At 39.4% G+C, this 24,615-nt stretch overlaps 1 protein-coding gene across 1 annotated transcript; it reads right to left on the minus strand.

Moving 5' to 3' along the window:
* Positions 1–431: 431 nt before the first annotated feature.
* Positions 432–24,230, minus strand: LOC128309208 (uncharacterized). The gene is made up of 4 exons (XM_053045591.1): positions 23,852–24,230; positions 934–1,315; positions 528–845; positions 432–441 (listed from the first exon to the last, which is right to left on the minus strand). The coding sequence occupies exons 1-4, from the start codon at positions 24,228–24,230 to the stop codon at positions 432–434; spliced, it is 1,089 nt and encodes a 362-aa protein (XP_052901551.1).
* Between the last annotated feature and the right edge of the window lie 385 nt (positions 24,231–24,615).

Raw genomic sequence — 24,615 nt, forward strand, 5'->3', positions numbered from 1 at the left:
TGAAAAGTATAGAATATTTTAATATTTTAACTAGCTGCATTTATATCATGTGTATCAATTAAAGAAGTCTGGTTTGGATTACGACGTTTACTCATTACTCCAAATAGGATGAAAAGGTCAGGGACGTTGCTCGAAAGACATTTGCATTTTTTTCAATGATACAGCAAAAAATGTACATCATAATTGTTAAAGTCTAAAAATGCACATTCCTTTCGATTTTTTATAGAAAGGAATACGTTAATTAAGCCAAAATCAGCTAATAAGTATTACAAAACATTCACTAGTTGCACATACATCAAGGATAAAGGATAAAGGAACAACTCATTGGTTTTCCTTTTGGTTGAGAAAAGGTAAGGTATTGCCTACACTCGATGATTGTAAATTGCAAATGTTGTTGAGTTAATGCAAATGTTGAAATGAATGAAAAGTAATCAGTTGTAGCTAATTGTGTGATGTACAATTAATCAAGAAAGTTATTAATATGAAACCCTAAACATTGAAACCACATATGAATATTAACATCAAACTTTAAGGAATTATCTTTCAAAAATGCTCTTGCCGGAGAATCTGCTATTATTGCGCGTATTATTACTTGCGCTCGGCGACTATTTAACTCAAGCCCTTCGTCCATTAATTTGTTCAGCTCTTTTACCAATAAGTCCATAAATTGTTGAGCATTAGTTGGTTTTGTGCGCCCACAATATAACGCTGTTGTAATAGGTGCGATCAGAGGCATTTCGTGAATATTTATCATGATGGGCCAAAATTGCATGTTGCTACTTTTGTGCAACGGAAGTCCATCAATACAAATATTCAGAGATATTGTTTCTGTCACAATAGAAAACCTAAAAATACGAAAACCAATAAATAGCTAAAAGAATGTAAAAAAACAAAACAAACAAATGAAATAAAAGATTGTGTCATACTTCTTACCGTAAATTGTCCATGAGGCTCTTCTTAATACCACGGGTCCAGAACGTACCGTTTCCGAGAGCACTTAGTTCCGGTCTCCGGTTCCGGCTATTGGTGCTTAAAAGCGTTCTAGCATCCTTTGGAAGCACAAAATTTGTTTTCATATTTAAAATCGAGAGCAACATGTTCATCACCGAGTGCTTTTGATTGGTTGATAAAGCAAAATACTTCAAGCAATTTGTAATATCCATTGATTTAAAATCAATGACTCCTTCATCACTCTCACATTCATCGTCGCTAGAACTATCGGAGACACTAGGAACAGCGTTATCTTCCTCCTCATCGATGAACGATGCATCTCCAGCAAGCTTTTCTGATGTGTCACAAGCTGGTTTCACTACACCTTAAACGAAGAACGAATTACTGTTGAATTTTACCCAAAAGTCTAAATAATAGACAATAAAACAAACCATCATCAGTTTGGTTAAATGGCTCTGCAGCAAGCTCAGCAAGCAGGCTAAGCTCTGCAGCAGTATGACTTATATCTTCATTTCTCATGTCGTCCAGGAGTCGCTTTCGTCGGTACAAAATACCACTTTTTTTAAGTATTGCGCGTAGTGTTGTTCAGACATTTCACTTTCATTTTATTTACAAGGTTGACATCAAATCACAATTACAAAATAAATCGCATAAACCACAAATAAATCCAAATTAAACCCATTAAATAGACAACTCAAATCACTATCATTTCATATGAACCGAAACACGTGTTGGAATGTCAAATGGTAATGCGAAACTTGGCAAAGCATTTTTCGTTGAATTTCTAGTTTTCGGCCATTGAACGAAATTTGTAAAAACTTTTAAGACCGAAACAGTTAAATATTGAAAGTTTTCCAGTCATTTGAAAAGTTTCTTTTTTTACTCCCATTTATTCTCTGTTGGCATGACATAAAATAGCACGATTTCGAACCAATTTGCTTTTACGACCACAAAGTCGTAGTCGTAGAACATATGAAAATTCTACGACCCTAATCAAACTCTGTGGTCGTAGTCAGGTTGTCTGGGTCTGTTGCAAATTCGGATTTTATAAGTATATTTTTAACAGCCTCGTTATACTTAGAGACGTTCAAAATTTATTACTCTTCTTTTCTGGATTGCAACATGAATAGGGCGCGATCCTCGGAATGCAGCCCTTTTTATTGCCTTGCTGGTGGCGCCCTCTTCCGTCATTTGTTTCAAGCTTCAATCCTCCAGATGGGCAGGTTGTGTCAAAAACTTTGACACGCTCTGTTCTGCGTGTTTCTACGTACGTCTTAACGGCGCTTTAAATTTTAAAATTTCGCATTCTATGGCCAATTCGAGTCCATAGTGCAACTAGTATCTCGTATGTAGCTTCAAACCGTTTGGTTTAGTGTGGTAGAGGGCGGTGGACTACTAAAATCTCCGCGAACAAATATTTTACCGATTCTTTTACCCGAAACCTGTTACACCGAATCATTTACGCAAAAACTTTTTGCCTAAATTTTTATCAAATGGAAGAATTATAGCATACTGCGTTATTTATACACCTTTGGCGTTTACTGCGCACATGCGTGATGTTGTGCAATGAAAGAGCACATACGTTTTTCATTCAGTATTGATCGTTCATATAATGATTTACACGGCAGATGGCTTTCCAATCAACCAAATGTCACGAACTCAGCGGATGCATGGTACTCGCTGCATGTGTTAATGGTGCAACGAAGTAATGGATTAAGTTAATTGTGAATTTAGTCGATTATTTAACAAAACAACGAAAACGAAAACAACATTCAATTGTTCATCGAAAAACCAACCTTCGCATCTGTTGCTTACATGGTTGCTTTCCGAATATTGTCGGCGAATCTCGTGCCAATAACTGCCGCTTGCAATGCAAAGGAACCTTAATGGCGCAACTCGTGTTTTGGGCACCACCAGCGCGCATTCGACGATCCCGGTTTCGTCAAACCGCAAATAGGCAAAAGCAGCTATTCCATTTTCACTGGCATCACAAAATATATGTAGTTGAACCTCCGCTGCCTAGCATGAAACGATTCGTCGATAGCATCTCAGCACCCTTACGTTACTTAGAATATTAGGTAATACCTTTATCCAACTTATCCATTTCTCTGCCAATCTTCCAGTGAGTTCCTGTTCCCAATCAATACCGGCTCGCTAAATTTCTTGCAGAAGAATGTTTATACGCATTAGGAAGTTGCCAATCAGGCCTATGGGGTCGTACACGGTCATCAGAGTGCTGATTACTTATTTCTTGCTGGGAATTCTCTGACCGGTAAGTAACTGAACGTCATGCTTCGGCGATAGTTTAAATATAATTTCGTCAGTTACGATGTTCCACCACATGCCTAACACCTTCTCTGCGATTTGACCGGTTCAGATAATAGCACTTATATCGTCGACGTAATGCTCATCTTTCACGCAGCTAACAGCACGAGCGAATGGATGTTCGAATGGAATGGAGGCATTAAGGTTTTTTGCAATCTTCGCGCTACTTGGAGAGCATGCCGCTCCAAACGTCATGACCGCGACAGCATATACTGCTGGTTCTTGTTCAATAAGATCGACGGAATTCCAGAAAATTGACTGAGATTACTGGGCTTCAGAACTCATTTTAACCTGGAAGAACATTTCTCTTATATCTCCAACAATCGCGACGCGGTGTTCACGGTACTTATGGAGTACTGCCGCGTGCCTTGGCTGCTGCGGCTCCACTTCGGCAACGCCGTCGTAGATTTGGGAAGAAAGTAGGATATGATTTACGTAAGAAGAGACCAGATGAAACAACCGATCGGAGGAGGAAAACATCATGTTGTGGATAGTCTCTCTTACTAATGTAAGATTTTGGCTCATCAACTAATCGAATTATGGACCCTCTTACGAGTCGTTAAGATGTTAAATAGTATGTCACGCTACATGACAGCGAAGGAGAGTAGCGGCAAGGTATATCGTAGTGCATATATACGCATACAAAAAGTATCGCCTTTTTATACTTTCTCTTTTACACGAATCCATACACAGAAAAAAGCAGGGAAGATCAGTTTTATTCCTTGCGCGTCCTGATAGTGTTGAAAATAATTGGTTTTTTCCCAAAATACGTTTATACGTTTACAATACAATATACGTATTATAAACATTTAAATGTTGTAATTTGCTTAAATAACTTAATATATTTTTTTATTCAAAATTTTATCAATCTGGCTGAGTCCAAAGTGTGTGGCTGGTGGGTCGGATTCCATTATGTGGACCATCTTCTATGGCACTGCGTGGAATTCGAAACCGCCAGACCCTCCTTGAAGAGTGCAGTCGTGGAAATCGGTGGAATCCCGGATACACCGATACAAGATGGCAGGGACCTCGCCTTTGAGGACAGCAATCGCCTTTCAAACAGTCGCCTTTGAGGACAGCACCAAAGCCGCAAAAGGGAGGCAGACTTATAGGTGTATGCTTGTAGTCCGTCTTAACCATTTGTTGTCTGTTTTGTTTCAGTTCCGTCAAGACTTTGCCAATGTCCAACACCGAATGTTGTTTATTTAAAAAGCGACGCAGCCACCTGCCAGCCACACCCCAAGCCTCCATGTGGCTGCCAAACCACACGAACAGGCATCACATCCACAATATCACCTACAACAATAGCACCGGACCAAAACCAACACACAACAAAATAGAACAGACATACGATTACAACAACGATAGACTAACCGACAAACAACATAGACATACGCCAGAAACCAACACAACCGAGCATGCTTGGGATAAGGCAAATTATAAGGAGGAAACGCCTTAAAAATTGTACACCACTCGACTAGGGATGGGTTGATCCGACCTTTTGCCGGATCGGATCAATCCGGTATGCTCCGGGGCCGGAGCGCGCTCCGGATCATGATTCCGCGCTCCGGATTTTAATTTCAGGCTTTGCGGCTTTTGCGCCCCATTACTTATACCAATATGCTATTCCATACATAATTTTTATAGAAAAAAAAAAATACAAACATGGCGACATAATACTGAAACAAATATTTGTCAATAAACTCACCATGGTTATCAACAGCATAACCTAGCAAAACAATGCAATGCAACCCCGTGCAATGCAAAACAATGCAGTGCAATGGACCGAATTAGTAAAGTAACCTTACACTTCAAGAACTTTTATGATATCTAATGTGCCCTGTGAAATCTATAGTGGGCAGTTGTAACATTCCATTGAGTAGTAATTGTAACAGGAGCATTTGTGTGATTATTTTACACTTAACATTCTTTAATCGATCGATAAAATGTTTGTTTCCTTTTTACTACAGATATTAATTAGCTTGTAAAGCGTAAATTTGTTAATGGAAGCAAGAATCTAACGCAAATTTATTGAATATATTTTTGATCTTCTTGTAGCAAAAATACTAACACCCCAATGCGCATAATCAACGTGTTAAGGATTCATAAAAAAGGAGAGAGCTTACGAGAGAGACGAACGAGAACAAACAATTTTGAGCGCAAATAGTCTGACACGTGTGTATGAAACAGCCGCTCGCCGTACTTTAACATACGTGTGCAAACAGGAAAGATATACACTTCAGGTTGAGCAACAGGACCACTATGAGATCGTTTCTTCCTTGCTCTTCGCTTATACTCTCAAATTGTGTGTGCTCTCACCTAGTTCATCTCACATGGGAAACATTCTCACTATAGGCGCTCCGACTGATCCACGAAATTTCATACAAAATTGGATGATCCGGACTCAAAAAATCCGGACCTACCGGAATCATTCTCACTATAGAAACACCGGCTGCTCCGGATCTTCATACAAAAGCCGGACTCAAAACTCCGGACCTAGTGGAATTATTCTCACTATAGAAACTCCGGCTGCTCCGGATCTTCATACAAAAGCCGGACTCAAAACAGCTGGACCTAGTGGAATTATTCTCACTATGAAAACTCCGGCTGATCCGGATCGCCGGATCTATCATGTGTGCGTTGCTTTGCGGCGTTTTGTCGTAATTTTACTTTGACTGTTATTATTGTGTTTTACTTATTGTCGGTAATTATCGATTTTATTATAGATTTATATGAAAATTAAACGGTTTTTGAGGGGGTTAAGCAAAAAATTTTAAAATTATTTCCAAGTGGCAAAAATTTCCATGTAATTAAAAAAAAGTCTCAATGATTTATAATCAAAATTAAACGAATTTGAGTTCGCCAAACTAATTTCAGCAATATTTTCTTGGGTTAATTTGACTTTTTTTGTATTGTTGAGTATGTTTGCTAAGCAGTTTTGGCAGTATGCGAGATCCATCAGTTTTCTTATGGGTTATGTTATAAATTATCTTTAAATCAACTTTATAGGAGTAGTTTTGCTAAATCGCATGATTTTCAGTTTTGTTGTTTAAAAATAGTCCAGTAGTTCCAGTGATTTTTAAAAAATGTCCTATGGTTTTCTTGTCGTTTTCACATGTTTTCAATGCATTTAAATCCCTGTTTAGCTTATTATAACTCTGATCGAAAGCGTTCTCACTATAAAAAATTTTCCTGAACTATTATTGCAAGCATATTGATTGAAACCGGATCACTCGGAATCAATCGGAATCACTTTTATGGATCGGATCGGACTCAGTACTGTATCGGATCGGATCGGAATCATGATTCCGGCCCGGAGCGCTCATCTCTACACTCGACACTACGGTGTCGATAATACGATGAAAGCCGTCATCATGGAAATTGAAATAAAAAAATAAATAAATAACTAAAAAAAAAACAAACAATACTGCATATAAACAAGTGCTTTAAACTCAAACCAATCTTTCACAAGGGGGGATATATACATGCGGACGACAACTGTGAAGAATCGGGCTGATGAAATTAAATGCTCCCGACAAAAAAATCCGGTGCTTGCTATCAAAAATGTGCACCGGAGACAAGAAATCGAGCGCGCCAAAAATGTGTGCAGCCAGTCAAAACTAAAGTGTAAACCTAGTCCTAAAGTGAACGGTGTTGCTAATGCGGAAGACTTTCGTCCCATCAACATACTTCACATATTCAAAAAAATTCTTGAAAATATAGTCAAGGAGCAATTGGTGCAATATCTGAATGGACACGAGAGCTATTGATTCGCGAGCAGTCAGGATATCATCCCAACATAGGGATTTTGTATGGAGGTCCTTATGTAGTGAAATTTTCATACACATTTTATTTCTCAAATCCATCCGGGGCTTACTTTTCATAATCTGGGGTCTATTAGCTTCAACTTTTGAAAAACTTTTGGTGACGAAAAATTTTTGACTTCGACCTCTACCGACCACCCGACTCCAACATAGGGATTTTGTATGGAGGTCCCTATGCAGTGAATTTTTCATTCGAACATTTTTTTGGCCGATATATGGGTGATCGCAATCAAATGGGTCGCGATCATAGGAGTTTTGTATGAAATTTGGGGGACCGAAAAAGTGTTTCGAAATGAGTTTGGTTATGGTTTTTGTCCAGCGAGCAATTCGACCACACTTATCCATTTTTTATGCGGATCTCTCGTTCTGGCCTACATGCGACGTTAGATCGAAGACGAACGCACACGTGATACACACGCAAAATCACGGTACGCCCTCTATCGCGCGTATACGGACATCGCAACGTACCAACCAATTCAAAGCGACCGACCGACAACGCGTGTGGACAGCGTACGTACCTATGTACTGTAGTCGTGTAGATCAAGTTTCCTCGGCTCGAAGCCGAATTTAACCGCTTATTCAAAGCGTCCAACCAACAACGCATGTGTGTTCTATCGATCTTCACATCGTACTATGGAATGCCGCTTCATGGTATAAGCGATATGAAATTTCGGTGCTGGAATTTCTGCATTTAATCGTCCTTTAATTATTAGTTATTTATAAACCATCGGTGGTAAAGTATTGGCAACAATTTATCAAAACAATTGGTACACTTTTTCCTGAGATATTTGGAAAGACAAATGAACAAATTCAATGATCAAAACTAGGTATAATTTGATACATTTCTAGGCATTGATTTGTGGCGATCTGTAACACACGGTGTTATTTAATAATAACAGGAAAAGTGTAAGTGATAGATACATGCATTAGTTTGGTTTTATCGACCAATATATTTATCTACTCAAAATGGTATCGCGAACGTTCTTCACCTACCAGTCGATAAAATCATACCGACCATTATAAACACAGATCTAGTAGTTTTGCCATACGTCAAAATCTATGCTTTTCTATCTATCATATCGTCGACTAACGAAGAAGTGTTTTGCGTGTTGCAGAAACTTGCAGCACTTTCCTTCCACCTTTCTCATTTCATGACTAGGCTAGTTCTTCCATTTTATAATTTCCAAGAAGTTGAAAGCAATAGAAGTGAGATTTCCCGTAAGCAGGCTGTCCGGCTCTAATCGCTACTTTTTCTATGGGAATAAGTTATTCGTAAACGTTAGTTTAGTATGTTTTTCATTTGAACGTGATCAAATCAAGGTAATAGAAAACTTTTAGTTTTGAAAAGGAAAGGAATTTGTACAGAAAAACAGACAAATGATAAGGAGAAAAAAACGGAAGTCCGTTCTATGAGAACGAGACGAGTTCTATGAGTTCTATGAATAAAAAAAACTTAAATGAATTAAATTTTAATTTTTTTTAATACGTTTGTACGTTTCCATTTCAAAAATACATTTCCCATTACATGAGATTACATTTCCCGTGAAGTAAGCTCTCAAATCTTCACATAAAATGGGTTCGGTACCGTTTATCTACTACATCGAGGAAGTAGGTAAATATATCGATCGATATAATTAGTTTATCTCGTTCGCGATACAAATTAAAGACTTTTTTAACGACTACTTGATTTTTTCCACGAAAGTTGCCTTCGCCGTTTTAAGGGTTGACAAATTTGCTGCGTTGCGATACCAATCCGCCATAACTGTCATTATATCGGTTGATATTTTTATCGACTGGTGGTTAATTACGTTGGCGATAGGTCCCAATGCTCTACAAAGTGGTTGAGAATAAGAAATATAGTTTTTCTATAAAAATCAGTGGTGTTTTGTTTATAATTTTTACAGAATTTAAGAATAACTAGAAAAATAGCAGAGATAGGCAAAAATCATGTTCTACTAAAATGTATAGAATAACATAATACGGGTAGGAACGGGTATAAAAAAATGCAAGTTCCTTTATTGTAATTGCAACCAACATCGCGCAGTTCACGAAACAGATTCTTCAACTATCCTCGCTAGCAACCTCCTGACAACCGTATTGCCAGCTATCGCCTCAACTGTCCAAGCACAAGGTGATTCATTCCCTACAAGTATGTAGTGAAGGAAATCGCAGTGTCATATACAGTGGTAACAAGCAAGAGAAAATTAGTGTAATTGTTTTATTCCAGGTTTTTTTGAGTTTTCAATAAATTAAATACTTCAATAATAAATTGTTGTAGTATATATATACATAATGATAGTAATAAAATAAAAAAGTAAATAGATAAATTCATACGTGTACATTTTAATTTGATATAATTCTTTATTTCGTATATTCCGTTTTCTCTGACCACAAGGTAAAAGGGTAATGAATGACAAGGTGTTGGCAATTAGAATTAGAGCTGTTCAGATTAACACGGGTAGCAACAGCCTTCACAATATTCGTGAAATTTTTCACGAACCAAATTTTAATTCAACCGCGCACAGTGAATCATCTTTAATTAAACAATATAATTACAAGGAACGACTGCATATACTTAAAGTGGATTTTTTTAATTAAAGTGTTGAAATCGATAGGGCCTTAATGCTAAAACAACAAATAATCAGACCAAGCAAAAGCCCATGGAATACACCGGTGCTGTGCATACCAAGAAAATCTGGTGGAGATATGGAAAGAAAATTTAGAATTGTGGTTGATTTTCGTGCACTTAACCAAATCACTAAACCGTTTATTTATGCCATTCCTAGGATAGATGATATAATGAATATCATTGGTAACTGTAAAATATTTTCAACTATAGACCTCAAGTCAGAGTTCTTTCAAATACCCATAACGGATAGAGACACTGCTAAAACAGCATTTTCGACGTCGAAAGGGCACTACGAATTTTTACGCATGCCTATGGGACCTAAAAATAGCCTATCCACTTTCCAGAAACATAATTCAACCGGTAAAAGCATTCGTTTATTGAGACGACATTGTTATATTTGGTGAATCAGAAGAAGAGCACAATTCAAATTTGATAATAGCATTAGAGGGGTTAAAACAGTACAACCTTAAAATAGAACTGCTAAAATGCAAGTTGCTACATACGGAAATAAACTATTAATGCCAAAAAAACGCCACGAACAGTTCGGTTCTAGAGCTCGTACGGATCAGACGTGTTTCATTCGTGCTCTCCAGCAAAAGTGAAAACAAATACACACAAAAAAAAATGAATAAATAAAATAAGTGCGTGGCAGAAAGAGACATGGAAGTGAGACAAGTGTCCACAATAAAGGTGGACTTCTCCAACCTACCGACGAAGCCACCTGCTGCACAGGTGATTGACTTCGTAGTCTCCAAGCTCGGACTGAGTAAAGAACAATTGAATAGAATCCACCTGCGTACGTCGACAACATGTGCGCATGTAGAGATCAAGGATCCAAACGTAGCTTTGGAAACCGTCGATAAACACGACGGTCGGCATGAACTCGAAAGCCTTGGTAAAAAATACCCAATTACCATCTCGATGGATAATGGTTCAACGATAGTGAAGATTCACGACGCTTCAGTGTATGTTACGAACACTGACATAGCCAAATACATGAGCTACTACGGAGAAGTGGTGTCTGTAACTGAAGGAGTATGGAGTGAAGCATACCCATGTGCCGGCCTGCCAAACGGATTTCGATATGTACGCATGACCATAAAAAAGCCTATTCCCTCGTTTATCCATATAAACGGAGAAACGACGCTTGCCACATATCGAGGGCAACAAGCGACATGTCGAAAATGTGACATGTATGTGCATCACGGTATGACCTGTGCAAAAAATAGAATGCTAACGGCACAAAAATCCAACATCAACGATCGACTAAATACATATGCAAGCATTACTGCTGCAGATAGCGGAAAAAGTGTGACAGGGATAGAAAAACCGCCATCATCACCATCACAGACAAGAAGTAGAATCGCAGCATCTCCTCAACCCGGTAGTTCTAAACAGAAACCCGATATCAACTCGATTTCGAACAGGGCGAAATCACCAACACCACACAGAAACACAGAGCAGACAAGACAGTCTCGATCACTGTCTGCAAAAAGACAAGCTGACAAAAAACTAACCGATTGCTATGCAATAGTCACGAAGAAAGGAAGAACGCGATACGAACCTGCTAGCATCAGACGCAGAAAGTGAAAAAGGTAGGAGAGAAAGTGCTTAAGTAGTTAATGCTAACAAAAGAAACGAAAAAAAAGAAGAGAAAAATGGACACTAACATCAATATATCATATCGGATCGCCTCTATTAATATTGCAAACATCTCTAACGCGACAAAAAGCGAAAGCCTGATGACCACTGCACAGAAATTAGATCTAGACATTATTTGCATGCAAGAAGTAAACGAAAACTCTCTACACAGCCTCAGAGGTTACAACATCGTAACTAATATTGATGAAAGACAGAGAGGGACAGCTATTGCCTTGCGCGAGAAAATAAACTTTACGCACATTGAAAAAAGTGTGGACGGAAGACTGATAACGTTGTGCTTAAACAAAGAGACTAGACTTACCAACATATACGCACCTTCAGGCACACAACAGAAAAATGAGAGAGAATATTTCTTCCAACACACATTGGCTTACTATCTGAGATACCCTTACAAATACAGTATAATTGCAGGTGACTTCAATTGCGTTATTAACAAAAAAGACGCACTAGGTAGCTCAAATTTTAGCAATGCACTACGAAATGCAATATATCACACACAACATATAGACACTTGGAATATTCTAAAAAAAGACGTCGAATTCACATATGTTACATCCAATACGGCTTCTAGGTTAGATAGGATATATATTACTAAAAATTTGAAAGAAGCCGTACGTACGGTCAATATCCAAACTGTACCTTTTAGCGATCATAGAGCGTACGTTATTCGAATTGCGTTACCCAATGACAGGAATGAAAACATACATAGAGTGAAACTCTGGTCATACAAAAAACATTTAACAACTCCTGATATAATTAACGAATTCAAGGAAAATTGGTCTAAATGGACAAAACACAAAAAGAACTACAGCAAATGGACAGAGTGGTGGATTAAATTTGCGAAACCGAAGATAAAAAGCTTTTTTAAATGGAAAAATAGCCTACACTACAAAGAACATAACAGGCATTATGAAGCTTTGCTAAGTAAACTTAATGATTCGTACATAAAATTTGTTTCCGATCCAAACGAGAAAATTATGATTAACAAAACTAAAGCTGAAATACAAAGGAAACAAACGGAAAACTATATAAGAATAAGTAACACATACATAGCAGGAGAAAAAATTTCTACTCTACATTTGCAAAAACAAAGGAAAAAACGAACTTTTATTAGGAAATTGAGAGATAATGACAACATAATTGAAGATGAACTTGAAATTCAAAATTTTGTGAACAATCATTTTCAAAAACTATTCGCCGAAGATAAAAAAAAACAGTAGAAACACGAACCAACACCAAAACTAAAATTACAAAGGACTGTGAATTAAACAGAGTTTTTGACAATGAGATAGAAACAAAAGAGATATATGATGCAATTACAGCAGCATCCAAGAATCGTAGTCCTGGGACAGACGGTTTGCCATACGAATTCTACGAAACGTTTTTTGACATTATACATAAAGAACTAAATTTAATACTGAATGAAGTATTCAACCTACAAATACCATCTGAATTTGCAGAAGGGATAATTGTGCTAGTCTCCAAACAGAATAACTACAATGTGGAAAATATAGAGTCTCTACGTCCTATAACACTTCTTAATTGTGATTATAAAATATTTACTAAAATCCTTAAATTTAGACTAGAATGTATAATAGAAAAAAATAATTTACTTGCCAACTCACAAAATGCAGTAATAATCACAGAAATATTTTTCAAGCCCTACTATCGATTAAAGACAAAATTATGAACCTGAAACATAAAAAAAGGCAGGGAAACTCATCTCCTTTGACATGGAAAAGGCTTTTGAGTGGATCATAAATTCCTGTACAGAACTATGCAAGCAATGGGATTCAACGATAAAATAGTACTTATTATCCAAAAGCTAAATGAAAATGCTTACTCAAGATTATACCTTAATGGTGTACTCCTTCCACCTATAGCTGTGCAAAGATCTGTGAGGCAAGGAGATCCAATTGCAATACTCCTATTCGCCATATATTTCAATCCTTTATTGAACAAATTGGAAGATATATGTAATGGCAAAGACGATTTAGTTAACGCCTATGCGGATGATATTTCAGTAATAACCACAAAAACGGAGAAAATAGAACTCATTAAAAGCGCTTTTCACGACTTTGGCATTGGATCTGGAGCAAGACTAAATATTAACAAAACAACATCGATTGACATAGGGTTTATATCTAAAAACAACAAAATATCTGTTAACTGGATAGAAAATTCATATAGAATTAAAATCCTTGGTATAATATTCACTAACTGCCTAAGACTCACTATTAAACTAAACTGGGAAGCTACAACCCATAAATTTGCGCAAATAATAAGGCAACATAAAACTAGAGAACTCAATATTCAGCAAAAAATCATATTAGCAAACACATATCTAACATCAAAATTATGGTATGTAGGATCAGTATTATCAATAAACAAGTATTTTTTAGGACGTATAACATATCAATTAGGATCATTTATATGGAATCAGGGAGGACTTCGCGTAAAAATGCATCAACTCGCATTACCGAAAACAAAAGGAGGATTAAACCTTCTTGTGCCTGAATTTAAATTAAAATCTTTGCTTGTAAATCGATTCCTAAAAGAAAAAAAAGTAATGCCGTACACCAGTGGATATATCAAATATGATAATCCACCTAATATTACCGATATTCCATCGTTCTACCCTTGTTTAAAAACATTAAAACTTGAAACTGCCTATCTCAACAAAAGCACTGTTGAATATCCATCTGCTAAATTGTTACACAAAATAGTTCTTGAATCATGTCCGTTACCACACGTGCAAACAAAATATTATCAATATAATTGGAAAAGGATTTGGAGAAATATTAACAGCAACGCCCTTAACTCTAAACAAAGAAGCCAGTACTACCTGTTGGTTAACGAAAGAATATTAACACAAGAAGTAAAATATAAATTTGGAATGAGTACACATGCAAACTGTCTAGAATGTACGAAAATAGAAAACGTAGAACATAAGTTTAAAGACTGTAAAGCTGTATGTCACATTTGGAACTTATTTTGCGAGATAATGCGAGATAAACAAATGCCGTTACCGCCATTTGAGCAGCTAATCAAACCTGTATTAGACAATACGAAGAAAAGGTATAGAACTGCTATCATGTCTGCATTTATAAATTATGTTATAATTATTGAAAACAAAGAAATATGTAACTACTCAAACATAAGCACAAATCACTTGAAACAAATGATTTTCGTTTAGTAATATAGTTAGGAAATAAGCTTTGTAAAAATAGTAATAAATCGTAATTTGTAAAAAAAAAAAAACTACGCAAGTGTTTGGTCTGTTTAAAGCTACGCTCCGTGATTTGAACTATTTTTACATAACCAGGAACTTCAATTGCTTCCGTAAAGTTTCGCAAGTGCGTGATCTCATCACATCAGTGTAATTTCCGATATAAACAAGTTCGTTCGTCTGCGTTCGTAACAACTGTTCGTTTCTGCAAGTGACAACACCTACACATGCGGAGGTCCGTGTAAAGCCCTATACCATGGTCCTTGTTTGGGTGCTCCTAGCGCTGTGGTTAAGGAACTGTGTCGCCCGGAAACGCATGTGCTGTTGATGTGTGGCGATTTCCGCGACTGCTATGGCAGTGGATGGGGGAGTCATCGCGAATTCCTCATCTCAGCTGTGAAAGCTTTGAACCGCGATCTATCAGCTGAAATGGAACAACGGCTTGCATCGGCGTTTACTTCCTTCAAGAAGGAAGATTAATGGCGAATAAGCGCAACCCTATTGCTGTCACCAACACTGTCGCTGAAGGGAAATATGTCCTTTCAATAACCCGCTGTTCACTGTGTCCTAAGGAGAGAGCGTAGCTCATCACCGAGAGACAAGCTTACGCGAGAGGGTAAAAACAGGAGAGCGACAAGCTTAAGCGAGAGGAAGCAACTCTGCGTGGTTAGAGAACGGAAGCATACATAAATGCGTGGCGCCATCTTCCTCGTAACAAATAAACCAAGCTTGACGCTCTCGCTCGCTTCCTAACGGGAAGCGAGAGGGACGGAAGTTAAGCGTCACTCCTTATCTCGCTTGTTGCGCAGGCTAAGATTAAGGATGAAGGAAGTGGCAAGGAATTGGCGCAATTATAAATTAAAGCAAATGTAACGTAAACTTAGCAAAACTCAAATGTATCTTAGAAACGGCGAGGAGAGGATGATGATAATAAGAAGTAATTAATAGGTTAGGATTGTAATTAAATACTAAAGGCAGGGTGGTTAGGAGTAGGGTGTTAGGCGAAGAGGCCAAAATGTACATTACGAGTCGCTAGCATATGTATCGCTAGCAGAACACAACAACAAAAGACGGCTACGGGGAGGTAGACCGGAAATAAACAAGCTTCTCACAACCGGAAACGAAAAGCCTTTTTATTTCGGTTGGCTGCGGCGTGGCTAGCATAGTTGCTACCTACTCTCACCCTCGGTCGGAGTTTGATACTCCAGTCCGAGAGCTCGACACGGGTTTATCGCCTTGCTGTGCTGGGAACATTGGTGGCTCCAGAGAGGAAGGTAGTGCTCGCTAGTTAACCAAAGCAAGAGAAGCTTCGAGAGGATACCGGAAGACCCCATTCCCGGTGGAAGGAAGACCCCAGCCCTGAGGATACCGGAGGATCCCATTCCTGGTCGAGGGAAGGAAGGCCCAGCGCTGAGGACAACCGGAGGACTTCATTCCCGGTCGAAGGAAGGAAGGCCCTGCGCTGAACCGGAGAACCGGAGAACCGGAACCATTCCCGGTTGAAGGAAGGAAGACGTGAGAAGACCAACCGCTTTAAGCGACCGGAGGGCCCGTTCCCCGCCGAAGGAAGGAAAAAGGGCACCCGCCCCAAGAGCGTACATCTGTCGAAGAAAGACGTGAAAGGCCACTCGGCCTGAGAAGAGCTATAGAGGTATAGACCAGCAGAACACGAGAGAGCAGTAAAGAGTGAGTAAAAAAAAATTAAAAAAAAACATAAAAAAACTAAAAAAAAACACATACATAAAAATATAGTGAAGTGGTCCAGAAAGGTATACGGCATTGCCGTCATAATATAAATTAAATAAATGGTCCAGAAAGGCCAAATAATAATCTTATAAAAAATATATATATTTGTAGGGAATGAATCACCATGTGCTTGGTGATAGTTGAGGCGATAGCTGGCAACGCGGTTGTCAGGAGGAGCTAGGAGGAAATAAATGGTCCAGAAAGGCCAAATAATAATCTTATAAAAAATATATATATTTGTAGGGAATGAATCACCATGTGCTTGGTGATAGTTGAGGCGATAGCTGGCAACGCGGTTGTCAGGAGGAGCTAGCAAGGATAGCGGAGTCAGTCCGTTACGGGAACTGTTCGATGTTGGATGCAAATAGAATAAAGGAACTTGCATTTTTTTAATACCCGTTTCTACTTGGGGGCTCGTCCGGGAAAGGCTGTTTCCGACATCGAGCAGTGAAATACGCTGTGTGCATAGTGTTAATTGGTTGCTGTGTGCTTCCAATAAAATCCACGTGCGTTGGGTTGCTGTGTGCTTCCAGAGTATAGTAGTGTTAGTGGGTTGCTGTGTGCTCCCATTAAAAACTGCGTGCGTTGGGTTGCTGTGTGCTCCCAGAGTATAGCTGTGGATTTAGGTTGCTGTGTGCTTCCTGGTGCGCCCAGTTGTCGCAGTGTGTGTTGTGTGTGAGTTTTGTGCCTGTTGTATCGTGTCGGTAATTCTGATTGAACATCGGATTGAACAATGGATGTATCCGACAAGATAACAGAACTTGTGGAAATTTTCACTCGAACCGGGTTAATGAAGCAGTGCGAGGCCAAAAACCTACCGACATCTGGCACTAAGGAGGAATTAGCTGCGCGAATAGCTAACCAAAGTGAGCCGGTGGAAATTGGTTCAAAACAATGTCTGCTAAACTCGACCGATATGGGTGAATTCGTCGATGCGCAAACGTGGCGATCTGCTACGTTTAATTTCAATGATGTCAAGGAGGCTCTACCAACATTCGGGGACGATGGAAAAGGTCGCAATATTAGCCAATTCATTACCGATCTCGAAGAAAATGCAAATCTTTTAGGTTGGACTGAATTGCAGACGTTGGTTTATGCGAAGCGACTCCTTTCAGGCCCAGCCAAATTCTTCATCGCGTGCGCCAGTGGATTAAATTCGTGGAAGTTGCTGAAAAACGCACTCGCTTCAGAGTTTCGCGGCGAAAACAAGAGTGAAGATGTACATGAGGCGTTGCGTAAAAGGAAGAAGAAGGCAGACGAACCATACATTGAGTACGTGTATGCCATGCAAGCGTTGGCGAAGAGAGGACAAGTCGACGAAGAATCGATTTGTGAATATATCGTTCAGGGTATTGTGGCCGATCCTAGAAATAAAGTGTGTTTAATGGGTGCAACAAGCCTTGCTGAGCTCAAAGTGCAACTTAAGAAATATCAGGCGATGAAATCGCAGTTGCCAAGTGTTACGAACGCGAATGTAAATCGAGCGAGCGTACCTGCATCGGAGAAGGTGAACGTAAAGAAACGTAGAGAACAGGAAAGGACTAACGCGTAGACGAAAATAGATAAAGAAAAACCAATAAGGTCCGACGCCCAAGCGTGGGCGTAAGGTGTGGAATAACACACGTAAGGATACGTTACAAGTAAAGCATACAAGGTACACGCCCAACGGACAGGTAATAAAGGATAGGAAAATCCTAAGCAAATTATAGATCGCCGCCTCGGCTAAAACCAAAAGAACTAAACTTCATAACAAACACGCCTTATGAGAAACATGTAAACATTAACCGCCATTAGGGTAATGTCATAAAATACCCAAGGATTCGTAGGTCAGATAGCGTACCGGCTAGGGGTAATCAGACAACACCTGAACTAATAAGCGAAATAGGGCTTAGCGAGCGCGCCATGCGCGGGTAACCAAAATATCCTATGCAAATAATACGAATCAAGATGCACTCGGACTAGCGAGGTGCAATAAAATGGCATACCTGATTTCATGTAAACCTCGTTTAGGTAAAAAAGGCAATAGTGATAAATAACGAGATGAAGTTTCTATCTCATTCTAATTCTTCCATCTCATTTACACTTAAAAACTTTCAAGACACATTGTTACTATAAAAGCTGGAAAATTTGTTAAATAAACTCACTTGTACTTGCAATTTTACCGTGATTGGTGCTTATTCGAGTCGCTGTGTTTGCCATCGAATTGGAAAAAGGTCTGCTGGGGAACTGATTCTGCTTGCCAGGATAAAAGCCTACTCGCTCGACCCCAACGATTTGAGCGCTTTCACTTCTAGCTGAGATTTACGCGAGAATCTCTCCCGGGTGATCATACCTTCGCGTGATCATCCAACAAACGGCGGAACCGTGTTCCGATTTGTTCCCGTCAGTAACAAATGTGGTGATTAAGCGGTATATGCGTTAACGGTCGTGAGTTCAGGATAAATTCCGCGTGTATTAACGCTGCTCGTAATGTTTCGGAATTAGGTGGGTGATTTGGCCTGCATTGTATCATTTCCTTTAGGTTGGACTTTATTATCCGAATCAGCCTTTCCCAAGATCCACCGAAGTGCGGCGCTACCGGTGGGTTAAAATGCCAGGCGATGTTAAGTTTCATCGCTTCGCCTCCTTCCATCACGGAGTTTATTTTTTTTATCAACTCCTTTAACTCATTATTCGCCCCGACGAAATTTGTTCCATTGTCGCTGTACACTTGCGACACTACACCTCTTCTAGCTTGGAAGTTCATAAAGCAGACTAAGAAAGAGTCGGTATCCAATTTTTCCGCCATTTCTATATGGCTTGCACGCGTCGTCATACACGTAAATATGACGCCCCAGCGTTTTTCGATTGATCGTTTAACTGCTACGTCAAAGGGACCAAAATAATCGACACCCGTATGTGTGAACGGATAAACATATGCATCCGTTCGGCAAATAGGTAGTGGTGCCATTATTGGTGGTGTAGGTTTAGCCTTGGCATTTTTACAATGCTGGCACCTCGCCTTGACGTATCTGAATGCTGTGTTAAGACCAACTATATAATACCGTTGTTGTAGTGTCGATAGAACTATTCGATGGGATTGGTGATGGTATAATTCATGATACCATTGAATAATTAAGTGCGTGATGTGGTGATCTTTCGGTAGTATGACCGGTACTCTTGCCGGTTTTGGCAGTCGCTCGGTATATTCCAACCTACTCCGGAATCGCATTACCCCATATTCATCCAATATGGGTGCAAGCTCTGACAACGGTCCTATCGTTGTCAATTCTTTATTCTTTTTGAGATCCTCGATCTCATCTGGATATCTGTCCATTTGGGCTCTCCTATAAAGGATATTTTCGGCCCGTACACGATCTGCATTTGTATAAGCCTTTTTAAACGTTTTGCGTTTCAGGCCAAATTCAATGATCTTCATCATTATGCAAATTCGTTTTATCAATTTCCACCACTGTGAAAATTTTGTTTCCTGAATATAGTCATCCTTTTGCTGAAACATGTTCACGAAGTTAGTCTCCTCGTTTGTTTCTCCAATTGTGGATTGCGGCCAGTCCTTTTCTAGCTTATTCAGGAAATCTGGACCCTTCAGCCATAATGACGATCCCGGAACCTTCTTTGTTGCCTCATCCGCTGGATTCTGTCCAGACGGTACCCATCTCCATTGGTCCACGGTTGTTGTATCTAATATCTCTCCAATGCGATGAGCCACAAATTGCTTATATTTGCGGTGTGTTGAGTTTATCCAACTCAACACAGTTTTCGAATCACTCCAAAAAATTGATCTTGTTACTGTTAGCCGTGTCTCATTTCTTACTGTATCTGCAAGGCGTACACCCAATAATGCCGCTTGCAATTCCAATCGAGGAATCGATAACAATTTAATTGGCGCAACTCTAGCCTTTGCTACAATAAGTTGCACATGCGGGCAGTTAACGGAATTTTTGCTTCTGGAGTAAATTACTGCTGAAAAGGCCTTGTCAGATGCATCAACAAATACATGCAACTCTATTTCAGAGCCAGCATTATTCAGAATCCATCTTGGAATACGGATCTGGTTGGCAAGTTTTACATGTTCAAGGTAAGAGTCCCATTGTTCCAATAACCTTTGTGATATAGGGGTATCCCATTCGCTAGTTTCCTTATGGAGTTCCTGCATCAGGATCTTTCCATGTATTGTTATATGAGAAATTAATCCCAAGGGATCAAAAAAGCTCATAATATGCGACAATACTTCACGTTTTGTTGGTGGTCTCATTTTACTTGAAACATCCTTTGGTAGGACGTCCAATCTTGACTTGAATCCTATCTCATCCCTCGCCGTATTCCAATAAATTCCTAATATTTTGGATGCATCATCATCCTTATCATTTAGCATTCTTACTGCATCAGGATCTACCCTATCTTTGGGTAAAGATGCAATCAACTCATCGCTATTGGAGCAAAATTTCGTAATACAAAATCCTCCCTCGTCATGAGCTCTTATTACCTGATCGACAGTTTTAATAGCATCGTTCAATGAGTTGAAACTGTCGTCATAATCGTCAACGTAATGTTGACTTTTAATAGGAGTTAAAGCGAGAGGGTATTTATTTTGTAAACGTTCGGCGTTTGTGTTCTTGGCGGCTTGTGCGCATGAAGGTGAACAAGTTGATCCAAACGTCATTACTTGCATGACGTATATATCCGGATATCGATTTTGGCAATTCCGCCAAATAAAACGTTGCGCATCCTGGTCCTCTTTTCGAATTCTAACTTGGTGAAACATTTCCTTAATGTCACCACAGATCGCATACTTTCCTTCACGGAATCTTACTAGGATTCCAAACAAGGATGTTGTGGCATCGGGACCAGATAGTAACGCACAGTTTAGCGATTGTCCTTTCACCTTAGCTGCTGCGTCAAAAACCAACCGTGGTTTAGATGGGTTTTTATTCTTATTGATTACTATAAAATGAGGCAAATAGAACAATGGAGACGCATCTTTTATGATCTCCCATGGTTCTAATTTTCTTGCGTAACCTTTTGTTACGTAGCTCTCGAAGGTTTCCATCGCCCATTGCTTTAAGGCTGGGTCTTTGTTTAGTTTGTTCTCCAAACTTTTCAATCTTGTCATGGCGTTATCCAAACTCCATGGAAATATATGATTGTCTTTTTTCCATAAAAGACCGACTTCGTACCTCCCATCTTTGAATTTTAACGTATTCTGCAAGATGGCCTTTGCACGCTTTTCATCTTCTGACTCTGGCAGCCGTGCAACTGGTTTTACACCGAAGTCTTCTACAGAGAAATGTTTTTTCATCATTCCTCTAATCGCGTCCTCTTCTTGGACGACCATTGTATGATCAACTACAGTTTCTTCGCAATGCAATTTGCCGAAGACTAACCAGCCTAGTTTGGTTCTCATTCCAACTGGTTCTCCAGGTTTGCCAAGTCTGTGCTCAGTTCCAATTAATAGATGATTGTTATTTATCCCTATTAGTAATGAAGGACGAACTGCATTAAAGTTTTGAATTGGCAGTCCCTTCAAGTGAGGATATTTGGCAGTAATTTCATCATACTGCATCGATTGGAGTGGTAAATTCATCTCCCTAATCGTTCTTACATCATCTAAAGGAAAACTTTCGTTAGTTGCACCCTTGATTGTCATCTGGACCTTTTGGCTGGTATCCTGCACAGATTTGATCCCTTGTGCCCACGCAAGTTGAAGTGGTATTACGGGCCCCTTCAGATCTAATTGTTTAGCGACATCCGCCTCAATTAATGTTACGGAAGATCCCGTGTCCAAAAATGCGTAAGCATTTACTGACTTATTACCGTTTATCAATCTTACGGGCAATGTCTGAAAATGGGTTATCCAAGTTGTTGCCACACTATTGTGGTTGTTCATCTGTACTGTTTGAACAGTTTCAACTTGTTTTTGATGCAACATCTTATTATGTTTATCCGTACACCCATCTATTCCGCATGTTTTGGCAACCTTGCATTCTCTTAAGCTATGTTCATTGGAACTCAAACATCCGTAGCATAGTTGTTTTTCTATAACAAGTTTCCATCTTTCTGACGGAACCCTTTTTAGCAATGCAAGGCACCTAACCGTCGCATGCGGTTTATTACAGATCAGACATCCTTTGTTAGAAGATCTCGTTGGTTTTTTTCCTTTTTTCGTGGCTTGCTTATCCGTTGAGCCCTGCTCATGCACATGGACATTTTCCTTTGATGTGTTACCAACCATTGTATTCATCACGTCCGCCATTTTAGCATAGGGTTTGAGCCATTGATAAAATTCGTCAAGGTTCTGAACATCCATTCTTTTCGTTGCGGATGCTATGAACTTCGCTCTATCCCTTTGAAGGTAGTGCGGTAACTTAGCGGATAGATCCACCACTAATCTGTGATCATTCAAATACTCTGGTAAACCCATCAATTTTACATTTGAAATGATGTTTTCTAAAGCATTTACTATTTCCGAGACTACATTTTTGGAATCCCTTCGTATTTTTTGGAGATCACTTAACAACTCCATGTATACAATGTTGGGTTTTCCATACGTTTCATCTAAACGTTTAATTATCTCCGGAACATTCTCTGCTTCCATCATCAATTGTTGAACAGTCTTATAAGCTGCTCCATGTAAAACCAACTTAAGACGATTTAGGTTTTCTAATTTGGAAAACTCCCCTTCTCGGGTTGTGTCTTCAAAGGTTTTCTTGAAAGTTGCCCATTGCCTGGATTTTCCATCGAATTTTGGCAATTGCATTAGGGCTTGTCTCTTGACCAAGATCCCTATTTGGGTGGATTCACCACCGTTTTTTGCTAACAATTTAGCAAACTCTTGCATTTGCTGTTGCTGACTTACCAGCAATTTCGAAACCAACTCTTCTAACGTTTGTTCCCTCATGGAACTAACCTCACCGAGGTCCATTTGGCCTTCCTTCAAGGCCTTGAGCTCTTTTGTATTTTTAGCGTCTCTTTCGGCTAATTTTTTGAGCTCATCCTTTTGCCTATTAAGTTCGTACTTAATCTGTTGGCATTTGCCGCATAGCCAGACTTCTTCTGGCCCAGGCTTACGTGTCAACTTGATACACGTTAAATGAAACCACCGATCGCATTCGGAACATGCGATCATTGATGCCAAAGCGGTATCTTCCGCTGTGCATAGGCGACAACTGCCTTCTGTATTGTTTACAAATTTGTAAGGCATTTCGGACGAATCTAAGATTTCCTTGCCGTGCTTATAATAGGATATTTCACTTACCGACTCTCGGAATTTTGGTGATTCCTTTGATGCACTGGCTGGTCTGCGATGACTTTTGCGACGACGCAAAGGAGGATAATGCAACGATAACTTCTATTTCTTTCGGATTTTAAATTCACTATAATCCAACAATTAGTGTTCACATTATTTTATTAACCGATAATGAAGATCTGAGAAGATTGGGTAGGCGTCCCGTGGTATCAGCTTCCAGTTTTGATAATCGTTCACACGTTGAAGATACTCGTCCAATATATCCTTGTTTATTTCCTTTTTCTCGTTAAGGAGTCCTATGATCGTCGTGTTGATATTGTCTATCAACTCGTCTGTAGTGTCCCACGTTGGGTAAAATCGCAGTCTATTCTCGAATTCGTCCTCGCTGTCCCCTGGTTCCTCGTAGTACTCCTCGAAGTACTCTTCGTCGACGACTAACTGCTCCTCGACGTTGTTTTCTTCAACTGGCGGTGCTTCCGGTACTGGATTGCCGTTGTCCCAGCGATACTCCTCGTCCCAAATTTCCAAATCTGCAGGATTCACTGGCGGCACTAATTCTGCTATCGGTTCGATAGCAGCTTCGTCTGATCTCTCAATCAGTTGCCAGGGAAAGCACATTGGCTCTTTTGATTGGCGTTTCTCTGGAGCCTTTCACGAGTTCCTGGTTAACTAGGTCCACTGGCTATTGAACTTTAGACACTGTAGTTTAAGAGGCGCGCAACTCTTTTGTCCGTAGATATTTAAACTTCACTTTTAGCCAGTAGCCTTTTAGAACTACACTCGTCACAATCACTTCTTACACGGATTTTGCACTTTGCAGTTCTTTAGGCGACAGCACACCAGAACGTAAGTTCGTTCGAAGAGATTACTTTTGAACACACGCGAGTTATAATAATCTCCTCTCTGGAGCCACCATTTGTTACTGACGGGAACAAATCGGAACACGGTTCCGCCGTTTGTTGGATGATCACGCGAAGGTATGATCACCCGGGAGAGATTCTCG

This window comes from Anopheles moucheti, unplaced genomic scaffold (assembly GCF_943734755.1).
Source record: "Anopheles moucheti unplaced genomic scaffold, idAnoMoucSN_F20_07 scaffold_24_ctg1, whole genome shotgun sequence".
Classification (NCBI taxonomy): Eukaryota; Metazoa; Arthropoda; class Insecta; order Diptera; family Culicidae; genus Anopheles; species Anopheles moucheti.